A 22,682-nucleotide genomic window follows, 5' to 3' on the forward strand; every position below is an offset into this window, starting at 1 on the left:
TTTTAAGTATAAATATAAACTCATTTGCATAAAAAGGTTCAATGATAAAACTCAACGTCAAAGTTAATTAAAATGTTCCGCAACATCGATACTATCGATGTTACATCGATTATTCTGCCACCACTAGTACTGGCGGCAAGATCGCTCATTGTGCAACTTTTGGCCGTGCTCCGCGGACGTGCGCGCATCGTCAGGTTCAGTCGCATCGCAGTCGCAGTCGCCGCCGCAACCGTTGAATTTCCAAGTTGTCTTCGAATTTCCCGATTTCGATTGGAAACCGAATTCGTTTTTAAATTTAATTTACTTTTTTTTTTTTAAATATACATTTTTTTTTTGTTTGTGAAAATGCCAAATTTGCCATGAGTGTTGAAAAATCGTAGAGATCGCTGCGTTTTCCCATTTGGGGAGAAGTTCGAGAAAAGAAAACTCAAGATGAAACTGTGGAAATCGAAGAAGCCCATTGGTGGCTGTGTGCCCGGAAAATCGGCCGCCCTAAAACAGGACCAACAGCAGCAGCAACAACAGCAACAGGACTCGCACAACAACTCCTTCAATGGACACCATCATCCGCCGACGGACACCGCCTTGGCGCCCATGTTATCCGGTAAGTGATGGGGCTTTCCCAATCTTCGAATTTTCCCATTTCCCCCAACCCACTTCCTTCCTCAGCAGATAGCCAGCCGAAAATCATCTAAAAGCGCCCAACATGTGCGCTCCCATTTTCCGCTTTTCCGCCTTTTCGACTTGCCGACTTTCCGCCTTTTCCCCGCCCGCTCAGGGTTATCGCATTTCCGCCCAAGGTGCTGGCGTTTGGCCCTCAAGTGCTCGACTTTAGATATAGATTTGTATACAAATATCCGACGGTGTATTTGCATCTCTATATATCCAAGTATTCAAGCATCCAAGTGCTGTTCAAAAGATAGGTTTCGCTCAGTGTGTGCTTGTGGGCCAAGACAATGTTTGACATTTTCAATTGAAAGTAATTGCTCGCATTTCGTTTTCATTTTCCGATCGCTCGAAATTTGTCAATTGCAACGCCCCTTCCCCAAGATGTACGAGTAGTATCAAAGAAATAAAGAAGCCCCCCATGGAGCCGATGGAGCTGGGTGACCTGACCCTTGATTACCCAGCGATTGGCTTAATAGGATCAGCAGGCAGTTTGATGGATTACCCGGCCATCGAATGGCAATCGAATTGGATTGCCAAATCAGTGAAGTTCAACGGTTCGCTGCTATATCGCTATATATCATGGCTAATTGGAGCTGATCAGATAAGCAGATGATCAGATGCATTTCCCATCAATTGAAGACCTAATTGAATGGATTGCGCAATCTCAAAGAGGAATACCGAGAATTTGGTGTACCTATAATAAATCAGCTTGGAATAGAAGAGTATCATGTTCTCCCACCTCCATGGCTACTGTTTCAACTTTGACCTATCAAAAGTGTAGATCTAGATAGGACTCCCCTTTTTGAGGATCTTAAAAGCCGTTCCGCGAACGCTGTTCTGTTTTTATTTTCAGCTTTTCCGCTGATCTTTCGCGGATTAATGATCTAAAAGTGCCGCCAGGATGGATGCGAGGAAAAAGGCGGCTGGGATTTATGCCAGTTAAGGCATTAGCGGGGTAAAATGATGGCCCAACTCCAATTGCAACTGCAGTTGAACTTTCCAATGAATGAAAAGGCCAGAAGAGAAGGAAACCAGATACCGATGTGCTATGGGTGAAGTAGAGAAGCGCAGGAGATACAAAAGTATCTGCATCTGTTCGTGTGCGCGGGCTTAAATTGCATTTGATGAATTTATGGCATGGCAAGCGTAATTAAGCATTTAATTAAATATTTCTGATGCTCCGCATTGTTGTTGCTCCAACTGTTGCTGTTGCCCCCTTTTTATTGCTTAATTTTCTTGCGCGGAATGCCACAGATTGTATCTGGTAGATAAGGCCAAGTGCCTGGCCAGAATGCAGCTTCTGCTGGTGGCAGTTGGTCGATGTGGATGCGCTTACTGGGCCAGACAATCGCCCATTGATGCCAAATGACTAGATGAAGTCGTACAGCAGTGGTCAAGATAATAGCAGCTTGAAAGAGTTTAGCTTAAGGCTTCATTAAAATTGGTATTGTTTAGTTTTCAAGTGTATAGTTAGATATTGAAGGCCTTTTGAGATTTATTTCCCTGTTGACACATAACATTTGATCTCCTATTGTTTCGACCCCCTGTGTAAACCTAAAGGCACGCACGTATGCATGTAGATGCATCTGCAATTGGTGGCTGTGGATGGTTGCCTATCCAAAGGCAAACAGAGGCGTGCACTCATCCGAGGAGGGGGATCAAAAAGGGGGGAGGATGACCAGATGTCACTTGTTTACACAGTAATGACAGCTACAACAGCAGAAACAACAACTGCAGCGATTGATTTGACTGCTCATTTGACTCCCCCGAATGCAAACAAAGGCCTGAGAATATCGAAAGGTGTTCAATGTCAATGCACCGAACAGACCAAAAAAACATCGGACCCAAAATCAAACAGATGACAACTCCCCCCAATTGGAATCGAAAAAAGAACCCCTCGCTCTCTTGTCCACTTTTATGGCACATTAAGTGCCCATAAAATCAACGACAAAACATTGGAAATCGTAAAAAGAGTTGGAACTACTCGAAAAATGTCGAAATGATATAATAGATCAACAGATTATACTGTCAGTGTTGACAGGCAGGCGATGGGAATACGATCTAAATTTGCAGGGCTTCCCAAGGACTATTTCGGTAAAATATTACAGAAAAACATTAAAAAAAATAATGTTATAAAAATGCATCCATTTTAGGAATAATGGGTCTCCAAATGAAATTTATTAAATGCTAAAACATTTTAACATTTTTTTCTATTAAATGACATTTGTCTAAGCAATAAATTGATACATTTTCACGGTGATAAATAAATGATACAAAAATGCAATTGAGGTCAGAGTTTCATCTTTTTTGTGATGGTCGAATCGAAAAAAGATCACGTCTGACATGGAAAATGTGTCGAACTTATGAGGCGATTAAATTTATGGAATTTTGATGATTATTACATAAGGTCCAATAACAAAAATCGGGAAGGAATTGATAGTGGATAATTCCCTCTGTCTTTTACATCTACCATGTGTGTTCTTTTCTCAGATTTTATGCGATTTTTCAATGCACATGTCGATTTTTTTATGAGCTACATTGAATAAATGCTTGAAAGACAAGTAAAATGCCAAATGAAAATGGGTCGGATACTATCCTATCTATTTGTGTTTTGCCTTTGTTACGTTTTTATTAACAATAAATTGAAGTGTTCGAATTTTACAACTGATTTGAAAGCAATTGTGATTTAAACATTTATTGAGGGTATGTGCATTTTTCTTTTTTACGATCGAGAGGGAGTTTTCAATTCCAAATGTTGTTCACAACTTTTCAATCGTTTTAGAATTATTTTAAGTCCTTTTTATGGTTTAAGTATCAGTTTTTAGTTTTTCTTTGTGTATGCTTCTGTTTTGCTGCAATTTCCGAATCGTTGGTGACATTTCATAGCTGTTGATGGGTTTATTTTACTCCCTGGGGACCCACATCGCTCCTCCCGATTTTAGGCACCCCCCTCCCCTTTCGGGGATTTCATGCCATGCAGCAACAATAAAAATTGGGAGTAGGTTCGCTCATCCAGGGATTTCCATAATTCCCGGTCTATTTTACTATTTGTACTCCAAGGAATTGGGTGATATGTGATGAATGCAATGGGGGGAAAGTGGGGAGTTTGGGGAATTGAGTGGATGGTTTAAGGGCGTCAGAGAAAAGGAGCGGGTTAACTCATTGCATTGTTGTCGACGACAAGAAGTCTATGCCTATTTGGGTAAATATTCAAATTTGTGTCCCTACACATGGAAAAATTTACAGGGTTAACTTCGAGGATATGAAAAGTTTAAGTACCCTATTTATTGTACTTAGTGAATATAAGAGTTGTAGTTTCGAAAAACATTTTAAGTGAATCATATTTGCAGGGTCTTGGGACTACTTTTTCTCAGTGTAAGATTGTCGCGTCACTCCCCTGCTTTGTGCCCCTCCCCCTTGCCACCCGTCCAGCTGCACTTCCCCATTTGTTTTTGGGCATTCCCCCCACCTTTTCCCACTTTTCCAATTTTCATGCCATGTGCGTAAGAGTTTTCTCCGCGTGTGTGCCCGTGTGCGAGTGTGTGTGTGTGTGTTTATTTTTCGCCACATTGCGGCCATCGAGTGTAAACAAAAAGGCAACAACAACAACGGCACGGACATGGGCGCTGGGGAAGGGGGTCCGCGGAGCGTCGAAGGGAACTCAACAATTTGACGCAATTAAAAACGAAACGAGTGGGATTCCTCAGTATGTTCAACAGTTGGTGCTGTTTATCAGAGAGTAGTGCACAAGGGGGGGGGGGGGGGGGGAGGGGTAATAAAACCCCCCTGACTTAAACCACCAATAGGATTAATAGTAGTGTTAAAGTACCATTAAATTCAAGCTTAAAATAAAAGTAGAAATAACTATGAATGGAATTTAAAAGGCGCAATCTAAGTATGAATAGATATGAAGTTTTTGAAGATCCCTCCTATAACAAACTCAGCCTACGCCACTGAGCTTTGAGTGTTTTGTTTTCGAGTGCCAAAGAAGAGTGCTTCTTTTGTTTTGGGAGGCGTGAAAATCCTTTAGGGCCCCCATATCATAAAGCTGCCAAATCAAACGGAAGCGACGACGAAGAAGCAGCACGTAAACAAAGCGCGCTCCAGGCAAATGACATTTGTGCCTGTTACCTCTTTCCCAGCCCCACCGTGCACAGTGGGCCGTATGGGCACAATAGCTACAGTGGGATGGAATGGAATGGGTTGGGTTGTGGGCTGCAATTGGAGTGGAATGGAATGGCAGCAGCTGCTGCCAACTGATAACTCAAAAGCAAAGTTCCGCCACAATAACTGTATAAAAGTTCACTGCACTTCCGTTGAACTCCAGTCGGTAGATGGAAGCACAACACCCAGGGTTCACTGTAGTCAACTCATTTAATAGGGATATTTCAGTTCAAATGAAAACGTTGCAAGTTAATGCGCAATTTGTAGAAATCAACTTATTTTTTGATGAGTGATATTTACACAGTACTTCAGAGTAAGCATATATGTAATTACTCTCCTTTGACTTCCAAATGCATCGTGTAACTTTCCAATTTCCTCAAGCAAAAGATTCCTTTCTCCAACTTGTGTATTAAATTTTTAATGGTTTTGGCATATATTCTAGCAATTTGCTGCAAAAATATATTCATACTTTCGGGCACTTTCCTTTTGAAGTTTTTCAATTTTCGCCCATTTTTGACAATTACTTTGTGCCTACCCAGAACCAATTTCGAACCAATTTTATGGTCACTTTTCCTTTGTGTGGTCTCCTTCTATTTGTTGTTGTAAACAAATTGCTTATGGTCCTGTTGTTGTTGTTGTTGTTGCAGTGGCATGTTGCAAACATTTTGCTGCCATTTATTTTTGTTTAATTTTCCTATTGCTGCCGCGAAATCTGCCACAACGACGTCACTCGGCAGCAAACATAAGTCGAGACAGTGAAAGAGAAAGGGGAAGGGGGAGAAAATGAGAAATGGAGATGCAGACAGCAGGGGAATCACACATTTTACATACACAAACTGATATCTACAGTAAAGATTCCCAATAGCGAACCGCCGTTAAAGATTGAGAATTTGGAAGAACGATAGAGTTTGCAAACATATTTTTAAGAAAGCTTCGAGGAAACAGCTTTTCTCTATAGTTTCATATAATGTTTTTATTAACTTAAATGCAAATCGCATAGCTTGGAAGTTCACGTTGGAATTGAAAATACATTTATTTTGTAGAGCCGCCGAACAGACGCTGTCCTTTGTGTGAGACGGTCCACAATGCGCACGATCCGCGGCCCCTTTTCGCCGCTTTTCCTGCCAGCCTACTCCATTTCCCCAGCCATTTTCCCATTTTCCGCTGCAACCAGAAAATATGCGTAGTGAGGGAAAATGTCACAATTTCAACGGCTGATGGTGCAGCGCAGTGTAAAAATAGCAACAAATACTGAAAATAAAAACAACAACAGTCATGGAGCCAGAGGCGTGTGCCAGGGGTTTACAGGGGGTTCAGCAACCCCTCCGAAATTGGTATGATTTCGATTTTAGAAAACAGTGAAATATTTATCTAGTTGGCACCTTGGTGAACCCCCTCTCCCCCTTAGAAAACCCCTTCTACGCCACTGTGTTCAGCACACGTTTAATATAATTTGTTGTTGTTATTGTTTGTGTTTTGCTCCTTTTGTCGCGTCTACAACTTGCATTTTGGATTAATTTGTAAAGTCTGCTGTTGGATGACAACCGCTCGCCCGTCTCTGTCTCATTAGGCTTCCCTCTCTGTTGCACTTGCACTGCAGTTGCCATAATTATTTGTCTGTCTACCACCCACCGCCCGAGCAACTTTTCAACTTTTCCACTTACCACAACTGGTAAAGCATTTTCCTCACCCGTCTCAATTGTGTGTGTGTGCAAATATTTGTGGTCTCTTATGTTTGCCTAATATATGGCATTTTCTTAAATTCAACCATCATACATCAAAGGTTTTTATAAATATTTACCACCCCCAATCAGCAACCCTTTAATAAAGTGTTTCTTTTCAACAGATAACTCCCTTATCGTGCCATCAATCAAATTTCATAACGATCGAATTACTTTAATGAGTCGCAAGTACGATTAAACTCCCTGTTGAATGTTGATGATGCTGTGTTCACTTCATGGGAAATTCACTTTCCGTTTCGGGAAATTGGGAAATTGGATTCCGGCTATCCAGTGATCGGTCACAGTCTCATTATGGGCGGCATAACACTTCATTTCATCTCATAACCGCCAGAATTTGCCCTCCCCCATTCCTACACACTCGCATATCTCATCCTATGAATAAATATCTTTTTACTGGTGGCCCTTTAATTGAATTTCGAGCTACAAATTTGTATGCATCCTCCCCGAAACAAATTTAACGATATTTGTTTTTTCCCAATCACTTTCTGCGTGAAGTACCAAAACCCCGGCTTCTGCTCAAAAAAACAAAAATACCGAAGCGTTATCGTGGCGACTTTGTCAACGGTAAAATCTCAATAGAGCTATCCAAAAGCGAACCTATTTTCATTTCGGATAGTGTATGTGCAACAGAATACCCCGTCTTATCATCAATGGAAGATTGGTTGGTTCTGTGCGTGAGTTGCCAGTGCGGCCGGGGATCGGTTACGGGCAATTAACATTTTGGGGCATAAATCTGGGGCCCCTTACCGATAGGAGTCCGGAATATTGGGCAACTGGTTTGCTGGGGCTAAGTGGACACTTGAGGAACACTCGCACATGGCGAGTGTCGCATATTGAGAAGTGCTGCTGAATTGTCAAATGTTCTTTCTTCATTTGCTGAAATGAAATGTGCTGTACGAAATTATGAGTCTATATGCACTGGGAGAAATTCGATATGTTATCGCGCATTTGCTAAAAAATACTTCGACTTTCAGGGTTGTAGCAGCTGATATATCATGTGACTAATATAAGTTATAGTTTAGTTATTAGTTATTTAGTTATTAAGTTGCATCTGTATTTTTTTGAGTGCAGCTTTTACCCACTGTTCCTCCCCCTTCGAACAGGCATAAAAAAAAAAATACCGAAATGGTCGTAAATCAATTTTGATGCAAAGTTCCTCGACTGCAACGCGACTTGGTGGCGGCTCTACGCCCCTGCAACTCTGCCCCTTTGAGCTGCAACATCATCTGCGCCTTGAAATACTTTCGCGTAAAGGGTGCTTTTTTCGCACTGCAAAAGGAGGAGGCGCGTCGAGCTGGAGGAGCAGCGACAGCCACATTTGTTACGATGTGCGACTTTACTGCCGTCCCAGGGATACAGCTCACATTGCACCCAGGGATCTGGGTCCTTGGGTGTGGCAGGTTCTACAGGGAACGGCCTCGAATGCGAAACATTGTGTGTCTCAGTAGCAGCACATTCAGAAGTCCAGGTGATCGCTCAAAAAAAAAAGAGTAGATTTAATCAATATACTTGCCCTTGTTGCAACATCCCTGACTTGCTGATTTGCTTCGGTTATTTTGCTTCACAAATTATTATACATTTATTATGGTGGCTCAGTCGGCAAATGAATGTCAGCGTTTTGCTAAATACCCGAGGATCTCAATGGAGTGGCTGCCAATGTGAGTGGGTCTGTCTTCCTGCGCTCTCAACCCCCACCCCCCTCTGGCTCCTTGAGTTTTCCCCTTGCTTCTTTTTTTTAAGCAAGGGTCGCCCTTTTTTTGCGCCAAGTTCGGTTCATTTAAGTTGAGTTCGTTGCGGCTGTTGCACTTTGGCTGCAGGGCCTGACCCCACCCCTCTCCAATCCCCCCTTCCCCCGAAACCCCCTTGCAGCCGACGCCCATGGAGGGCTGTCCTCGGAAATTCGCTTTTGTGGCGGCTTTATCAGATGTTGACATTTTTGCGGAACCACACTCGAGTTCATTTGCAATAATTGGTTTTTCTTGTTGTCTTCGCCAAGGAGGAAAATGTGCGGGGAAAAATATATATACGATATATAGGGGGAAAGGGAAGCCTTGTGCTAAATAGATTCCATTGTGAAATTTTTGACATTCTCGCATTTTCACGCCCTGAACTGCGTGTCCATTAATGAAAAAGTCATCAGCACTTGGGAAAGCAAATTTGAAGTACACAACAGCTCAGTTCTAAAAAATTTCATTGAATAAATAGCATTAAAGTTTTCAATTAATATTTGATAACTAAGTTTTCAACAAAGAATATTGTCCGAAGTTGCATGGTGGAAAATATGTTTACGTTTCAAGTCACTTTTTGTTGTTTGTAGTGCAGACCCAGTTTGCATTTTGTGGGTTAATGGATACATGGGCACTTACTCGAACGTAAAAACTACGCAGTTTCAGGTTCTGCCCCAGGTTCCCTTAGCCCTCTGACCCCCTTTCACCACAGTGGTGTCCCCCCTTTTGCAACACGAACACTCTCAACCGAATACACCCATTCCATTTTTTATGTGGCCAGAAAAATAAACTGGAAATTGCGTGGAGAAAAGCGCCGCTAAATGCAAACAATAACAGAGCGTCAAGTTGCCAATAGATTGGCATGTCAATCAATTCATCGCACAGTCAGTCAGTTGGACATTCACACACTCAATCAGTCAATTAGTCGACTCTTTTGGCCCACATCCACATCGAAGGGGGATCTTCCAGCACCTGTCAATTGGATATACGTGTAGTTTCTATCTTCAGGAACAACTCAATCAACTAGAACGCTTCGATTGAAGAAGACTGATGAAGATATCGAAGGAGATAGTTATAGAGATAAACTATACTACATATTTTAAAACTATTTCCTGCTAAAGTGTGCCAGAAGAAGCTCATGATCTGAAATGCTTTGAGATTCCTAGAGTTTGGAATGTCAGTTCCCCCCTTCTTTTCTCCTCTTTATAATGAACAGATCACGCTGGGCAGATTTCCCTTGAATGGTGTCTATTTTGCAAGCAAATGTGGCAATTCGCCGACGAATTCCATCAGGCAAATGAACCATTCCAGAAGACAACATTATCGCGAGTGGAGGCTGGGTGGGGGTACTTGAGCTGGGAAACCCTGACGTTGACGACCCCCAGCGATGGAGGAGCTGTCTGTCTGGATCGGCACTTGTGCAATTTTCCAACGCCGATCTTCAGTTTGGGGTATCATCGCCTGGGGTCTATTTCAATCTACTGGTAGCACTATCTGTGCTCTGTCTAATTGCCTCGACAGGATGACTTCAGGAAGTAGTCCATAGAATGGGTGGCATCGCCACTCCCCCGTCGCTTTCACCGCCACCGAACCCCCCTTGCATCTTTTTCGGATGAGCGCAATTTCCGCTAGAGAAGGAATTGGCAACTGTCGCCGATAAATTTGCGAGCAACTTTTCCGCGAGTGGCCATAAAAACAAACGCACGACAGGCGGGGAAAAGTCAAAAATAGCTTTAACTGCCCCAGCAGCAATCTGGAGATGCCAGGGATCCCATAGATCCAAATCCATTTCATCTTCTCCAGAACGGAACTGCAAATGGCAATGTGAATTAGACGGCGTCCATAAGTTAATTTGGGCCTAATGTTATGACACTTTCCCTGTCGCCGGTTTTCTCCCGGAAACACTTAATAGCTGCGGAGCCATAAAGTAGAGTTATGATACTTATATGTCAATTATCCTTGGCAGTTGTCACATTTGCGAAATTAGTTAAGTGGCCGAAGATTTTAAGCATTTGCACATCGAAAAGTATCGTCTTTATCGACTATTTCATAGGTATCGGTATCGGCGACTTTGTTTGCTTTTTGAAATTGCTTTATTTTCAAATACATTTCCCTCACTAATAAATAAATTTCCCCTAATCCAGAGCTTTCCTCCCACTTGTTAACATTCAAAGTTGAATTTGAGGAATGTGTAAATCAGTTCCGGAATCAAATCGGAACACATATTTATACATATATGTATATATACCTCCATATGTTTTTCCAGCACATGTATATAGTATTTCATAAATCCATACGCACTCCATCACATTAGTTGGCTATTTTATGGGCTCTTTTCGATTTCATTTAGCGCTTGGCTCATTTCGACTTGTTTTCCCCCCCAAATTTTCCGAGACGGGAAAATGTCGAGCACTTCCAGGGCATCTCGTGTTCGCCTTGTTTTTCCCGCTTTTCGCTTAATTCTGATTACATTTATTTATGAAACCGGGCGTACATATAATTTCCGCTCGCCGGCCCCAACGGCTCCAATGAATTATGTCAAAAAACAGAAAAAACAAAAAGCGAAGAACCGTGGAAAATCAAAGCTAGCCACAAAAAAAAAAAAAAAAAATCGAAATAACTAATAGCGCCTTTGCCTACCAGTGGAAATCAAAATGAAAATGAAAAGCGCCCATGTAAAAATAGCAAATGAAAAGCGCATCCAAAAAACACACACTGGCCGCAGAGAGAAATGTGAACACTTCAAAGCGAATGCGAATCAAAGCGGAGACGGAATAAAGGGAGAAAGGAAAACGAGGGGGTAGGATAAAGGTGAGAGATAAGCAGAAAACATTTTCACCTGATGGGAAAACATAGAAGGTGTCACTTTTCATTGATCATATGCATTAGTTATACGAAATCAAATAAAATTAAGATTTATTCTACTGAAAAATGGGAAAAACATCGAAATTGTTTTGAGTGTGGCCAAAGGTGCAACTAAAGCAAATTGGCACACCTTTTCGAGCCGAAGAAGCAGCACGGCCGAAAAGCAAAGAAAACGAATTAAATGAAAATAAATTATAGCGAATCAGCTCTCTATATGTGAGAATTTCGTGTGTGTGTCGGTCAAATGAAGCGAAACGTTACGTTTTTTTAGCAGCTCACCGCCCCTGTTAGTTTTCCCGTTTTTCCATTTTCTTTTGGCTGCTTTTGCCTAATTATTGTTGCTGCTTTTCATAGTCGGGCGGGCGCATTAAGAAAAACTTTATGCGCCATTGAAGCGTTCGAAAATAAAAGTCGCGTCCGCTTGCGTCAAACGTTGCCACGTGTGTTCTTATTCTATTCGGTTTTTTTTATATTTTTCTATTTCTTTTTAGTTTTAATTTTTGGTATGTTTTTTTCGGCATTTTTGTTTTTGCCAGCGTGTGCGTGAGGGAAATTCACTCGTTACGCACACACGGCGCAATTGTAGCACATCGCGTATACGCCGCATGGTCCCCGAAAGAAAAACAAAAAGTGTTGCCACACACAAGCACACATCAAAAAAAAAAGGGGAAAAAAAAGAGAAAAGATGAATGAAGTAGGGGTGGCAAATGGGAGAGGGGTGGAAAATAAGGGGGAGTGCTACATACATACATTGTATGCGGTACAGTAGATAATCGTTTTTCTGGCACCCGAAACTTTTGTGATTCCATTGCAAACAATCGCGAATAAGTCGCTTCATCAGTAGATTTAATTGTTTTATTTTATATAGAAAATAATAGTCTTATAACGCCTGGGATAAATCACTAAATCATTTGTTAATTTCAAAAAGTAAGACCATTGTCTGACCATTTCATTTACTATATTTTAATTACCATGAGTGGGCTCAAGTTGATAAAGCTTTTGGTTTTCATTGCAAAATTGTACATTTTACAGGCATTTGCCTTTTATCAAGCCATTCGATTTGATTTCCCAATTTTCCAGAGCGGTCCGCCACTTATACTTGTTATTGTGCCACATGTTTGGGGGCATCCTACAAGATTAATTGAGTTCACATTTTTATAAATATATCGTTGTACATGTCTGTTTTTGTGGTTTTATAATTCCTCGAGTGAGATTCATTCGCTGGTGGAATTTTAATTGAAGCTTTTTTGGCGACGCCGAAGGTCGCGATTTGTATTTCGTATTGGGAATTCTCCGAATCGAATTGGATACGTTGTGGGTTTGATTGGTGGTCTTGGAGGAGGCAGTGCCTCCTTTGATCTCTGGTGTGGCGAAAAAAATTAGGGAAAAATGCACAAGAAGTTGGTCAACGAACGAACGACTCCCCTTTGATGTGTGATCCCCCGTGTTTATTCTAGTTTTTCTCTTCTCTGTTTTTCTTGCAGTTGACCGGGCGATGAGTCCGGCGCAATCGGAGGACTCCGGATTGGCACCGGAAAGGGGAACCACCTACGCCACCATCACTCTGCCACGGAATGCCCTGCATTTGGCCATCACATTCGCAGGTGAGAAGGGGGCTCTCATCCACGTCCACTAATGCATCTCAAGTGGAACGAGAAGGGGTTGGGCATCCCTGGGGTAAGTCGATATCTTTATGGCGGTTTAGGGAGAGTATCCATACATATATGCCCGTTTGTACTTGGGCTAAAGGAAATCTTCTGACAGCTGTCATGGTAAATCAGCATTGATTGCATAATTATATTAGACACAAATTGAGCCACGGATCAATCAAATCAATTGAGAGCACATATTATGCGGGTCGCTAATAATAATGATTGCATAATCCATGAAAATCTCCCAATAGGGGATAACTGAAGTTGTAGATTTGAGTCGAGATATAGAAATAGATATCTACAAAATGTATATTAATTTATTATTCGCCTAAGGAAAGCTTAGGTTGTCCGCTGCCGAGAACAGGTTTTAGTTTTATTGTGAGATTTCTTTTGGTCAGGTTATAGCTAGAAAAACTAATATTTTGCAAAATTTCCATGTCTGTATTTTCAGAATAAAATAATCAGTTTTTTAACCATAACAATGCGAAGAATTATCCAAATAAGGAATGCCATACTTCGTTGAAATCGTAGCTTAATTTCCAATCGATTGGTATACCAGCCTAGATACTTTAAATTTTGACCATTTTTCGCAAATTTTGATGATGTTACCCCTTACCAAAAATGCAAAAAATTGAAAAAAATTTTATTTTTTAAAAGTCTGCAGATTGTGTTTTGGGTCGAAAGTTTTGGTTTCCCGCTGCTCAAAACAGTGTTTATTTTTTCTGTGAGACTTATTTTGACCGATTTATAGGCAAAAAGAAACTAAGAAAAAACATTTTTTTTGCAGATTTTTTACATCCATATTTTTTAGAAAATTATAATCAGTTTTTTAGCCATAACTATGCGAAGAATCAACCAAATAAGGAATGTCATACCTCGTTGAAATCGTTGTTTAATTTCCAATCGATTGGTATACCAGCTTAGATACTTTAAATTTTGACCATTTTTCGCAAATTTTGATGATGTTACCCCTTACCAAAAATGCAAAAAATTAAAAAAAATTAAAATTTTCATAAGACTGCAGATTGTGATTTGGGTCGAAAGTTTTGGTTACCCGCTGCTCAAAACAGTGTTTATTTTTATTGTGAGACTTATTTTGACCGATTTATAGGCAAAAAACCAATAAAAAAAACATATTTTTTTGCTGAATTCTTACATCCATATTTTTTAGAAAATTATAATCAGTTTTTTAGCCATAACTATGCGAAGAATCAACCAAACAAGGAATGCCATACCTCGTTGAAATCGTTGTTTAATTTCCAATCGATTGGTATACCAGGCTAGATACTTTAAATTTTGACCATTTTTTGCAAATTTTGATGATGTTACCCCTTACCAAAAATGCAAAAAATTGAAAAAAATTACAATTTTCAAAAGTCTGCAGATTGGGATTTGGGTCGAAAGTTTAGGTTGTCCGCTGCTCAAAACAGTGTTTATTTTTATTGTGATACTTATTTTGACCGAGTTATAGGCAAAAAACCAATAAAAATCCTTTTTTTTGCTGAATTTGTACATTCATATTTAAAAAAAATATTAGCAATGTTTTAACCATAAAAACGCGTTTCCAGTAGCTTGATATCAGTAATTATAATTAAAAAAAATGAAAAAAATTTGTCCATTCCCTCGTTTATTTTTTGTACAAAGAATATAGACGTGTATATATATATCTGACGGCTGTACTAATTTTCGGGGCTCAGCATTGATTTATTGTATTGTCGATGGGGTCGGGTCCATGATGGGCTGCCCTGTGATATTGTCTGCAATGGGATGGGATGGGATGCGAGGGCCGACATGGCCAACAGTTGGGGGTGGCTCCTGGTCTATGGCTATGCCATATAACTGTATTGCTATAGCTGTATTCCGCCGATCGCCAGACAAAGTGGGCCGGCCCCGAATCATTCGATTTGAATGCGGAACGCGTCTCCGTCTCCGTCGATAATGCCGTTGCTCCGTATTCATAGTCGTATTCGTCCGTATTCGTGTCTCCGTCTGCTGTTGTTGCTGCCAAAATAAATCATCGTTCCAATCTACAGAGAAGCCCACCCCCAGGGGCAAGTTGAGGGGGCGGATGGAGGGTTTCGATGCCAGACATAATAATGAGTATGTACACGCAGGCACGGTAGCATTCATAACTATAGTTACTATATTTTAATGACATTAAAACAATCGAAAAGATAAGAAAACAGTTGACAACAAATGTAAGGATAAATTCCGTATGTGTATAGTAAATTATATAGTTCTTAGCAGCATTAATCCAAGCTAGCACCTATTAGCACACCCGGTGCTGTGGCTGTGACTGATTTCGTCTGAATCAGAATATAAAGTCCACCCATTCGGATTTTGTACTCTTGACTAATCTGCCGCGTTGGGGATTTGGCGTGAAGTGAAGTGAAGTGGGCAAGGGTCGTCTTTTTCTTTTTGGGGGTTAACCTTAGACTTAGGCCACGGGTACTCCTTGTGCTGTCTGACGTAAGCATTGCCTCCATATAACCCAATCCCGATCCGCCGGCACCATTATCATCTTCTCCGTGCTCGCCAGCCAGCTATGTGTGTTGTCATAAAGCGTCGCGTCGGTTTTCCCTCCCCCTATTTTTTTTCCTGCAATTTTTCTTTTCTTGTACTTTGTTTTTATTTTTTTTATTTTTCGGCGGCTAGCTCTTTAGTTAGTTTATTTTTTTATTTTGGCAATTCGCCAGCAGCGCTCCCATTGCGGCTGGCCCCAAACTACTGGCCGTCGTCTATTTTTTTACCCAATTTCTTTATTTACGCGCCGCACTACGAGTATCTAGTTTTCCCCCCTCGATTTTCATGCGTTTTTCCTGTGTGTCGGCTGATGAGTCGCTGACAGAGTCGCCACAGGAAATCCAATTGGTGGATCCCAGGAGTGAATCAGGGGGGCTACCACATACAACCTCCAGAGTCATCAGTCATCGGGAGGAGCTCTAATTAATTCGCCAAGGTGTTGGTCTCTTAGGGAGATTGATCTCGCAGGCCTTTCGGGGTTACCAGATCTATCTTAGATTTATCTGATTGAGTAACATAAGAAACTGGGAAATATCATGTATTATTTTATGTGCTCAAGTGTATAAAAATCTACATCTTTAAGATATCTTCTCATATTATAAATACGTATTTTTATCTTAAATCCTCTAGAACGCAACGATCTGTCGTATCCGCCAGTGGTGGGCTCCCTAAATCCGGTGGGTCATGCCGCGGACTTCCTGGCGCCCGGCGATCGTCTCCACCAGATCGACGGCATATCGACGATTGGTTTGAGCAACCAGAAGGTGATGAACATGCTCTGCGCCGGAGGATCGGATGCGTGTCCAGCCATCGTGGAGATCGAGTACTCTCTGCCCGAATGCAGTAGGTTAACCTATATGAAAATCGGGGTCAACAGCCACAAACTCTTTGTTTTTTTTTTATAATTTTCCTTTCCGGGTGGCGCAGCAGTTTCCCAGAACAGCCTTTGTGTGACCTCGAAGCTGGCGCAGATCACCGTGGAGCGGGAGAGCGGATGCCTGGGCCTGACGTTGAGGGGCGGCGCCGACTACCCGCTGATCGTCACCCATGTGAGGCCCCATGGACCAGTCTATAAGACCGGTCGCATCAAGCCAGGCGATCGGTTGCTGCGCGTCGATAATGTGAGTGATTTCGATTTCGAGTGACACTTCCGTTTCCGCTTTGGCTTTCTCCAGAAATTTGCCAGACCAAAAATAGTTTTTAAATATTACTACTACTCAATATTTTCGTTAGAATAGATTTCGAAATAGATCGTCTAGAAGGTTGTATTTATGTTCAATCTATTTTTTCCACTCAGGTCTCACTGATTGGCAAGACGCTGGCGGAGGCGCAGCAGATCATCAAGTGCGGCGGTCATGTTTCCGGCTACACCAACCTGACCATCGAGTACGATGTTTCTGTGGTGCAGAGCGTCGAGTTCTCGATGGGACCGCTGCTGATCGAGATCGAGCGACCGATGAACGACAAGTTGGGCCTGGTGCTGTGCAACTATACGGCGGCGGTGCCCGCTTCCGGTTCCGGTTCCAGTACTCCTTCCAGCGGGGAGAAGATCGAGGAATCGGCGGGCGTCTTTATAGCCAGTATCCTGCCCGCCAGCATTGCAGATCGGTAGGTTGTATATCTCCGATTTTTTAGAATCTATTCTCATGTGCCCGTTTTCGTTTTTGGCTTGTGTTCCAGTTGCGGCGCCTTATCCGTTGGCGATCAGGTGCTCTCCATCGACGACACAATGATCGAGCATACCGCCTTCAGTCCCGACGAGGTGATGACCATTTTGGACACCAGCACGGGTCGCGGCTACACGCAGATGCAGATCATGCCCGCTCACGCGCTGGCCCGTCGCGGTGAGTATTGGATTTGGTTTGAAAGATCCCCGGATCCCCGCATCTTCGTACCCCACTCCTTTATTTTCGGCTATCTGCCTGTCGAAATCTGCAAGGCCAAATCAGCCAGGCTCCCAAGCGGCGCGACGAAGGTCTGCGTGGGCGTCACGGCTAATGAACAGCAAAAGCAGCGTCGGCTGAAACAATAGAGACGCCAGGCCTTATAAAGTTTGGAGCGAGGAGAGATCCACGAGTTCTAGATGAAGTTACAAGTCAGCAACTTAAGTTGAAGTGTGAATATTACACAGGTGTTATATAGAATAGCGCGTATACAACACAATTTAGTATAGATCCCTTCCATAAGTTAAGTTCTCCACTTGATGTCGTCTTATAATTTCTTCCAAGAACCATTCAATCCACCCTCGCTGCAGCCAATCAATTGTTTTTCCAAGTTTTTCCCTCCATTTGCTAAGCAAACACGCAGCGACGCAGTCCAAAATCGTTTCCCCCAAGACGACAGACGGAATAGTCTCTTTTTTTGACAATCGATCGAATCCGAATCGGAAATAGCAAATGGAATAGAAAATAACAGAGGAGAGTGGAGGCCATAAATTGTGGTCTGGGCAGAGAGGACACGCAGCTGGCTAAGCTGCGGATCAGTCGCCAGAGTGGAGTCTTCGGCACAAGGCCAACATAGCCATCGGAGAAGGTCTTAAAAGCTTCCATGAGTTGGCAGGGTGGGAGGTGTGATTGAATGTATCAGATATTCAAGGGGGAAATTACTTAGCCAAATGGAAAGAGAGGAGGAAGCGGATGAGGAGGCACCACTCCCACTCGCTTTTTTTGTGGGGGATTTATGAATCTTGTATATATGCTTAATAAACCCTTGAAGTAAGAAGAAGTAGTAGAAGAAGTAATTCATGAGACGTTATACCTAATCCTTTCAGGTCATACCGCCTTGGGTAGTCCCAAGTACAGCTTTAGCACCCTGGAGTCCCGTAAATCCTCGACCGCCGGTCGCCAGCGTCAGCGTTTCGCGAGGAAAAGTTCCCTGCCGCTGGAGAATCCGGCATGCGGCACCCCAGGCTCCACGGGAGGATCGGTGGGTACTGGTGGCATCCATGGCAGCAGCAGCTTGGGAATGGGTCTGGGCCTCTGCCGGGCGGAGAGCTTTCCCGTCCTCCTTGATTGTAGTCATGGAGCGGGCATCATCCTGTCTGAATCGGGATCCGGATCTGGAGGATCGGGTGCTGTAGCCATTGCCCAGATTGTGGCGGATTCGGTGGCCGATCGTAGTGGCTGCATTCAGGCGGGAGATCGCATCGTGGCCATTAACAAGATGTACAGCTTGGATGCGGCGGCCATGAGGCAATTGCTGGAAGGGGGATCCAGTCGCAATGGAGCGAGCAATGGAACGCCGGCCAACTGGCTGGAACTGGAGATCGAGTTCGATATGCCGGATGCTGTGGTGCCCGCCAGTGGTGTCTTTAGTGTCAAATTGCTCAGGGCCGGCAAATGTGGACTGGGTCTGAGTGTGAGTGGTTCCAGTCACGGTGGTCTGGTAATTTCAGACGTGAAAATGGGCAGTCCTGCCCATCGCAGTGGCTCCCTGCGATCCGGGGACATTCTGCTGGCCGTGGACCAGCATCCCGTGCAGCATTTCAACGTGGACGCACTGCTCAAGGAGGAGGGCAGATCGCAGAATCCCAGCCACAGCTCCTCGGACTTCACCACGCTGACGATCAAGCGGATTGTCCTGCCCGACTTCCTGCCCATGTCCAGTCCGATTTACAGCAATTGCCCGGCGAGTGGCATCAACTTGGGCATGGGCATGGGTGTGTCCACCAGCACGGATCACGATCTTTACAGCAGTGCCTATGTGACGGCGGGCAAGTATGCTGACTGCGTGTCCCTGAAATCGAGGACTCCGCAACCGGATTACTTCCGAGTGCCCAGCATGGACGATGCCAGTCTGCAGTCCGTGCAGTTGCGGTCTGGATCAGGCTCAAATGGAGGTAACCAGGCGGGTAACAGCTGGTCCACCGGGGTCAACAGTCGATCCTATGTGGCCCCACCCAATACACAGAGTCTGACCACCGAGTTGCCCGAGGAGGAGGACGAGCAGGAGCAGATGTATCCCGGATACGAGCTCAATCGCTATGCCAGGTGAGTCCACATCATGCTTATAAGTTTTGAAAATTTCTAAATGAGTATTTTTTTTTCAGTGTCGACTGCACCGCCTTGCCTCCGCCCATGGAGAACAAGGTGTACGGATCGGCGGCCAGTTCGAGCAGCAAGAGCAGCGGGAGCAGCCTGCACCAGATCATCTTCACGGTGCGCTTGGAGCCCAAGGGAGGATTGCTCGGCATTACGTTGGCCGGCAGTGAGGATATCACCAAGTCCATTACGATCAGTGGCCTCGTAGAGGGTAAGTCTACGTACAAATAAAATTATGAATATTTTAAACTAAAACATTTATAATATAACAAACAGGTGGCATTGCCCACAAGAATGGCCAGATCCACGTGGGTGACCAGCTGCTGGCCATCGATGAGCACTCGGTGCAGGGCATGCCCCTTTCGCATGCCACCAGTCTGCTGCAGAATCTCGGCGATCTGGTCGACCTGAAGATCCTGCGCAGCCACGATCTAGCCAATGGCAGCCATCTGCCGCAGACGCAGGCCATCTATGCCAAGGTGCAAAGGCGGCCCCGGAGTCCGTCGGCGAATACGGAGGCCAGCAAGGAGTCGGGCAGCGGGAATGTCAACGGTGGCGGAGCAGCGAATGGGAATTCGGGCAGTGGAAAGCCCCGGGTGTTTCATGTGACCCTGTACAAGGACAAGGTGTACGATGACTATGGATTCTCGGTATCCGATGGACTTTACGAGCGGGGCGTATTCATCAACAGGATTCGCAGCGGAGGTCCTGCCGATATGTGCGGTCTACTGAAGCCCTTCGATCGGATCATGCAGGTTGGTCTGAAGTTATGCTTACCTTTACCATTTTATACATGTATATTGTATTTACCCTCAGGTAAATGAGATGAAGACGCAGGACTTCGATTGCTGTCTTACTGTTCCGTTGATCGCAGCCGCTGGCGATAAAATCGAGATGATCATGCAGCGCTCTGAGTGATGCTTTTGCCCGAGATCCTTATGTTAAACTAGTTGTATGCTAAGCTAATCCTAAGTGCCATTGCTAGCCCATAATATTATATACTACATGTATCCCTGTATTCTTTAACGAGCGAAACCTGCACACAAACAAACAGAAAAACCCCTACCGTCAAGGACAATTGGAGCAAAACAGTCTGCCATAACCAAATACTGTCCTCTCTAAGATAGATCTGCCATAATTCTACGTTAATTCTACGCTAAAATTTGTTTTCTAGCAAATAAACAATCGTACCGAAAGTTTGTTCCAAACTAAACAATCAAAACTATGAGTAATTCCATTGCCTTCAAAGATTAGAAAATTTCCAGCCTCTTGTCTATGTTTATACTTGAATGACCTACATTCTTGAAGGGGTATGCCAAAATTTAGATTTATAGAAATAGAATGATTGATTCAATAGAAAATATAATTTACTCTATAATAATATTTTAAAGCGTGGCCTTGTGGGTTTTTAGCTGCGTTTTTCATCAATCTAAAATCCTTTTGTAATTTCCATGCCTCTTGACCGTTTGTGCGTACTTTATACTTTGTACCCTGTAAAGCTATAGACCCCCGATCTGGCACTGATCTATGTAAACCATAATCCCCTTGGGGGTTATGTCATTGAGAGCGATTGCAGCGATTGTTATTCAATATTCTCCATATTCTGCACTGTGTGTTCCGTTTTCAATTAGCCTTTCGGTGTAATCTATACGCCCCATGTAATACCCGTTGTAAACAAAATGTTTTTACACTTGCTAGGGACAAGTGGGCGTGGCTGTGACGTTGGACCCTGTCATGGGGAAGTATCAAAACAAATAGACACCTGTGTTGATTTGCAATGCATGTGGATTTTTGAACCGGAATCAATTTTCGAAATCAAAGTTCGATGCTTATCGGAAATCGGGACATTAGCAGCTGAATCTTTACGGAAGTAATACCCCCTGAGTCAGAAAGATCTAGGTATAGATCGTATTAAAAGCTATGGAGCAGTTATTGTAGAGATATTACGTATTTTTCCAGGGTATTTGTTTGGGTTTTCGAGAAAAGGGGATGCCGTCGGCAGTCAAAGAAAGTCGTAAACAAAAACAAGAATAAAGCAGACAGACTTTAGGTCATGATAACGCTTTTGAAAGGCCGCCTCTTTGACGTCAATGGGCAATATTCGAGATCCTGGTGGAGTGTCGAGCGATCGGAAACCCGACTCGTAAACACCTTCTCCGGACTTTGGACGCCTCGAAAGCGAAACGGGATTCTGCGAGAATCACTGGCCGCTGATAACGTCTGCCAATGGAAACATAATATACATATGCAAATATATTTAGTGCTAACCAGACATTGACACCACCACCTGTCAGGGGCGGTGGGCTGAGGGGCAGGGGCGTGGCAGGGGCCCGTCGATTGACACAGTTTCCATAGAAATTCACTTGGCCTGCTACACACAGAACAATTTTCTTTTAGTAGAGAAACCAGGTTGCTTCGCCATGCCTAAATCTCTAAAGCTTTTCTACAAATATATTGATCTTTAGAAATAGAACTACTTTTAAAGGAAGCTTTCGAAAAATCTTTTTAAATTTCCAAGAGTATCGAAATATCCGCAAAATATGATATTTGGTATTGCACAGTTCAAAGGAAGATCGTTATGGGTAGTATCTACAAATAAGTATGTTTTTCTCGCCGTGCCGAATGGGTTGTCGAGAAGAGCTGCTGATTGCCCAAGGGGGGCTGTTCCCCCATCCTCTATTTCTGACCCACCATGAGATCCTCCCTTGTGCCGCCCTCTTCCTGTAAGAGATTGCTCAACGCCTCCATGGCGGTCACTTTGTTGTCGTCGGCAGAGCGGATCGGCTTCCTTATCAAGAAGGTGCATCCAACAAAGAGCAGCTGGTGTACTTTGCATCTACACTGAGCGAAACTCTCGACTTGTGCACTATCAGCGGCTCAGGGCCTTTTGCTTTCCTCTCTCTTTTTCACACTCTCTGCTGTAAGTCGCGTGCCGAAGCTCATTGGACAGTGCTGGCTGTCTAGCGAAAATACGACATAACTTCCATAAAAAAAATATCTGTAAAAGGAGTGTAGTTATCAATATTTAATTTTATATATAGTGATACTTTATAGGGATATAGATCTAAGGTATGTATTTTTTAGAAAGCCTTTCAAGGTAATTTCCACGAGTTGTGCGGCTTCCACCAACTGTTTACTACACTTGACCTTTGAGAGGTAGACGTATTGTACGCACATGTATATGTCGGGAAATCGGCGGATCGGTCAGCACTATCATCGATCGGCGGCTTCGGCTGCAGCTTCGGATGCAGCTTTCTGATTTCGGTTACGGTTTCGATTTCTCGCGACGTCTACGTCTTT

At 43.3% G+C, this 22,682-nt stretch overlaps 1 protein-coding gene across 2 annotated transcripts; it reads left to right on the plus strand.

Moving 5' to 3' along the window:
- Window positions 1–103: 103 nt before the first annotated feature.
- On the plus strand, window positions 104–20,604 carry LOC6725237 (glutamate receptor-interacting protein 2). Of its 2 annotated transcripts, none has more exons than XM_016173496.3 (10): window positions 104–604; window positions 12,652–12,771; window positions 15,973–16,185; window positions 16,270–16,463; window positions 16,640–16,950; window positions 17,023–17,186; window positions 18,113–19,331; window positions 19,391–19,593; window positions 19,659–20,137; window positions 20,199–20,604. In XM_016173496.3, the coding sequence occupies exons 1-10, from the start codon at window positions 433–435 to the stop codon at window positions 20,298–20,300; spliced, it is 3,177 nt and encodes a 1,058-aa protein (XP_016038250.1). In that variant the 5' UTR covers window positions 104–432; the 3' UTR covers window positions 20,301–20,604. The 2 variants fall into 2 exon arrangements, with proteins under 2 accessions (XP_016038250.1, XP_016038251.1); XM_016173497.3 differs by having other exon boundaries at window positions 16,273–16,463.
- The last annotated feature ends 2,078 nt before the right edge of the window (window positions 20,605–22,682 follow it).

The sequence above is a fragment of the Drosophila simulans genome, chromosome X (genome assembly GCF_016746395.2).
Source record: "Drosophila simulans strain w501 chromosome X, Prin_Dsim_3.1, whole genome shotgun sequence".
NCBI classification, from domain to species: domain Eukaryota; kingdom Metazoa; phylum Arthropoda; class Insecta; order Diptera; family Drosophilidae; genus Drosophila; species Drosophila simulans.

Excerpts from the sequence above, each read along its gene's own strand:
- LOC6725237 (XM_016173496.3), top strand. The coding sequence starts at position 433 with ATGAAACTGTGGAAATCGAAGAAGCCCATTGGTGGCTGTGTGCCCGGA. Across the intron at positions 605-12,651 it reads CTTGGCGCCCATGTTATCCG|TTGACCGGGCGATGAGTCCG; the intron begins GTAAGTGATGGG and ends TTTTTCTTGCAG. Across the intron at positions 16,186-16,269 it reads GTACTCTCTGCCCGAATGCA|CAGTTTCCCAGAACAGCCTT; the intron begins GTAGGTTAACCT and ends CGGGTGGCGCAG.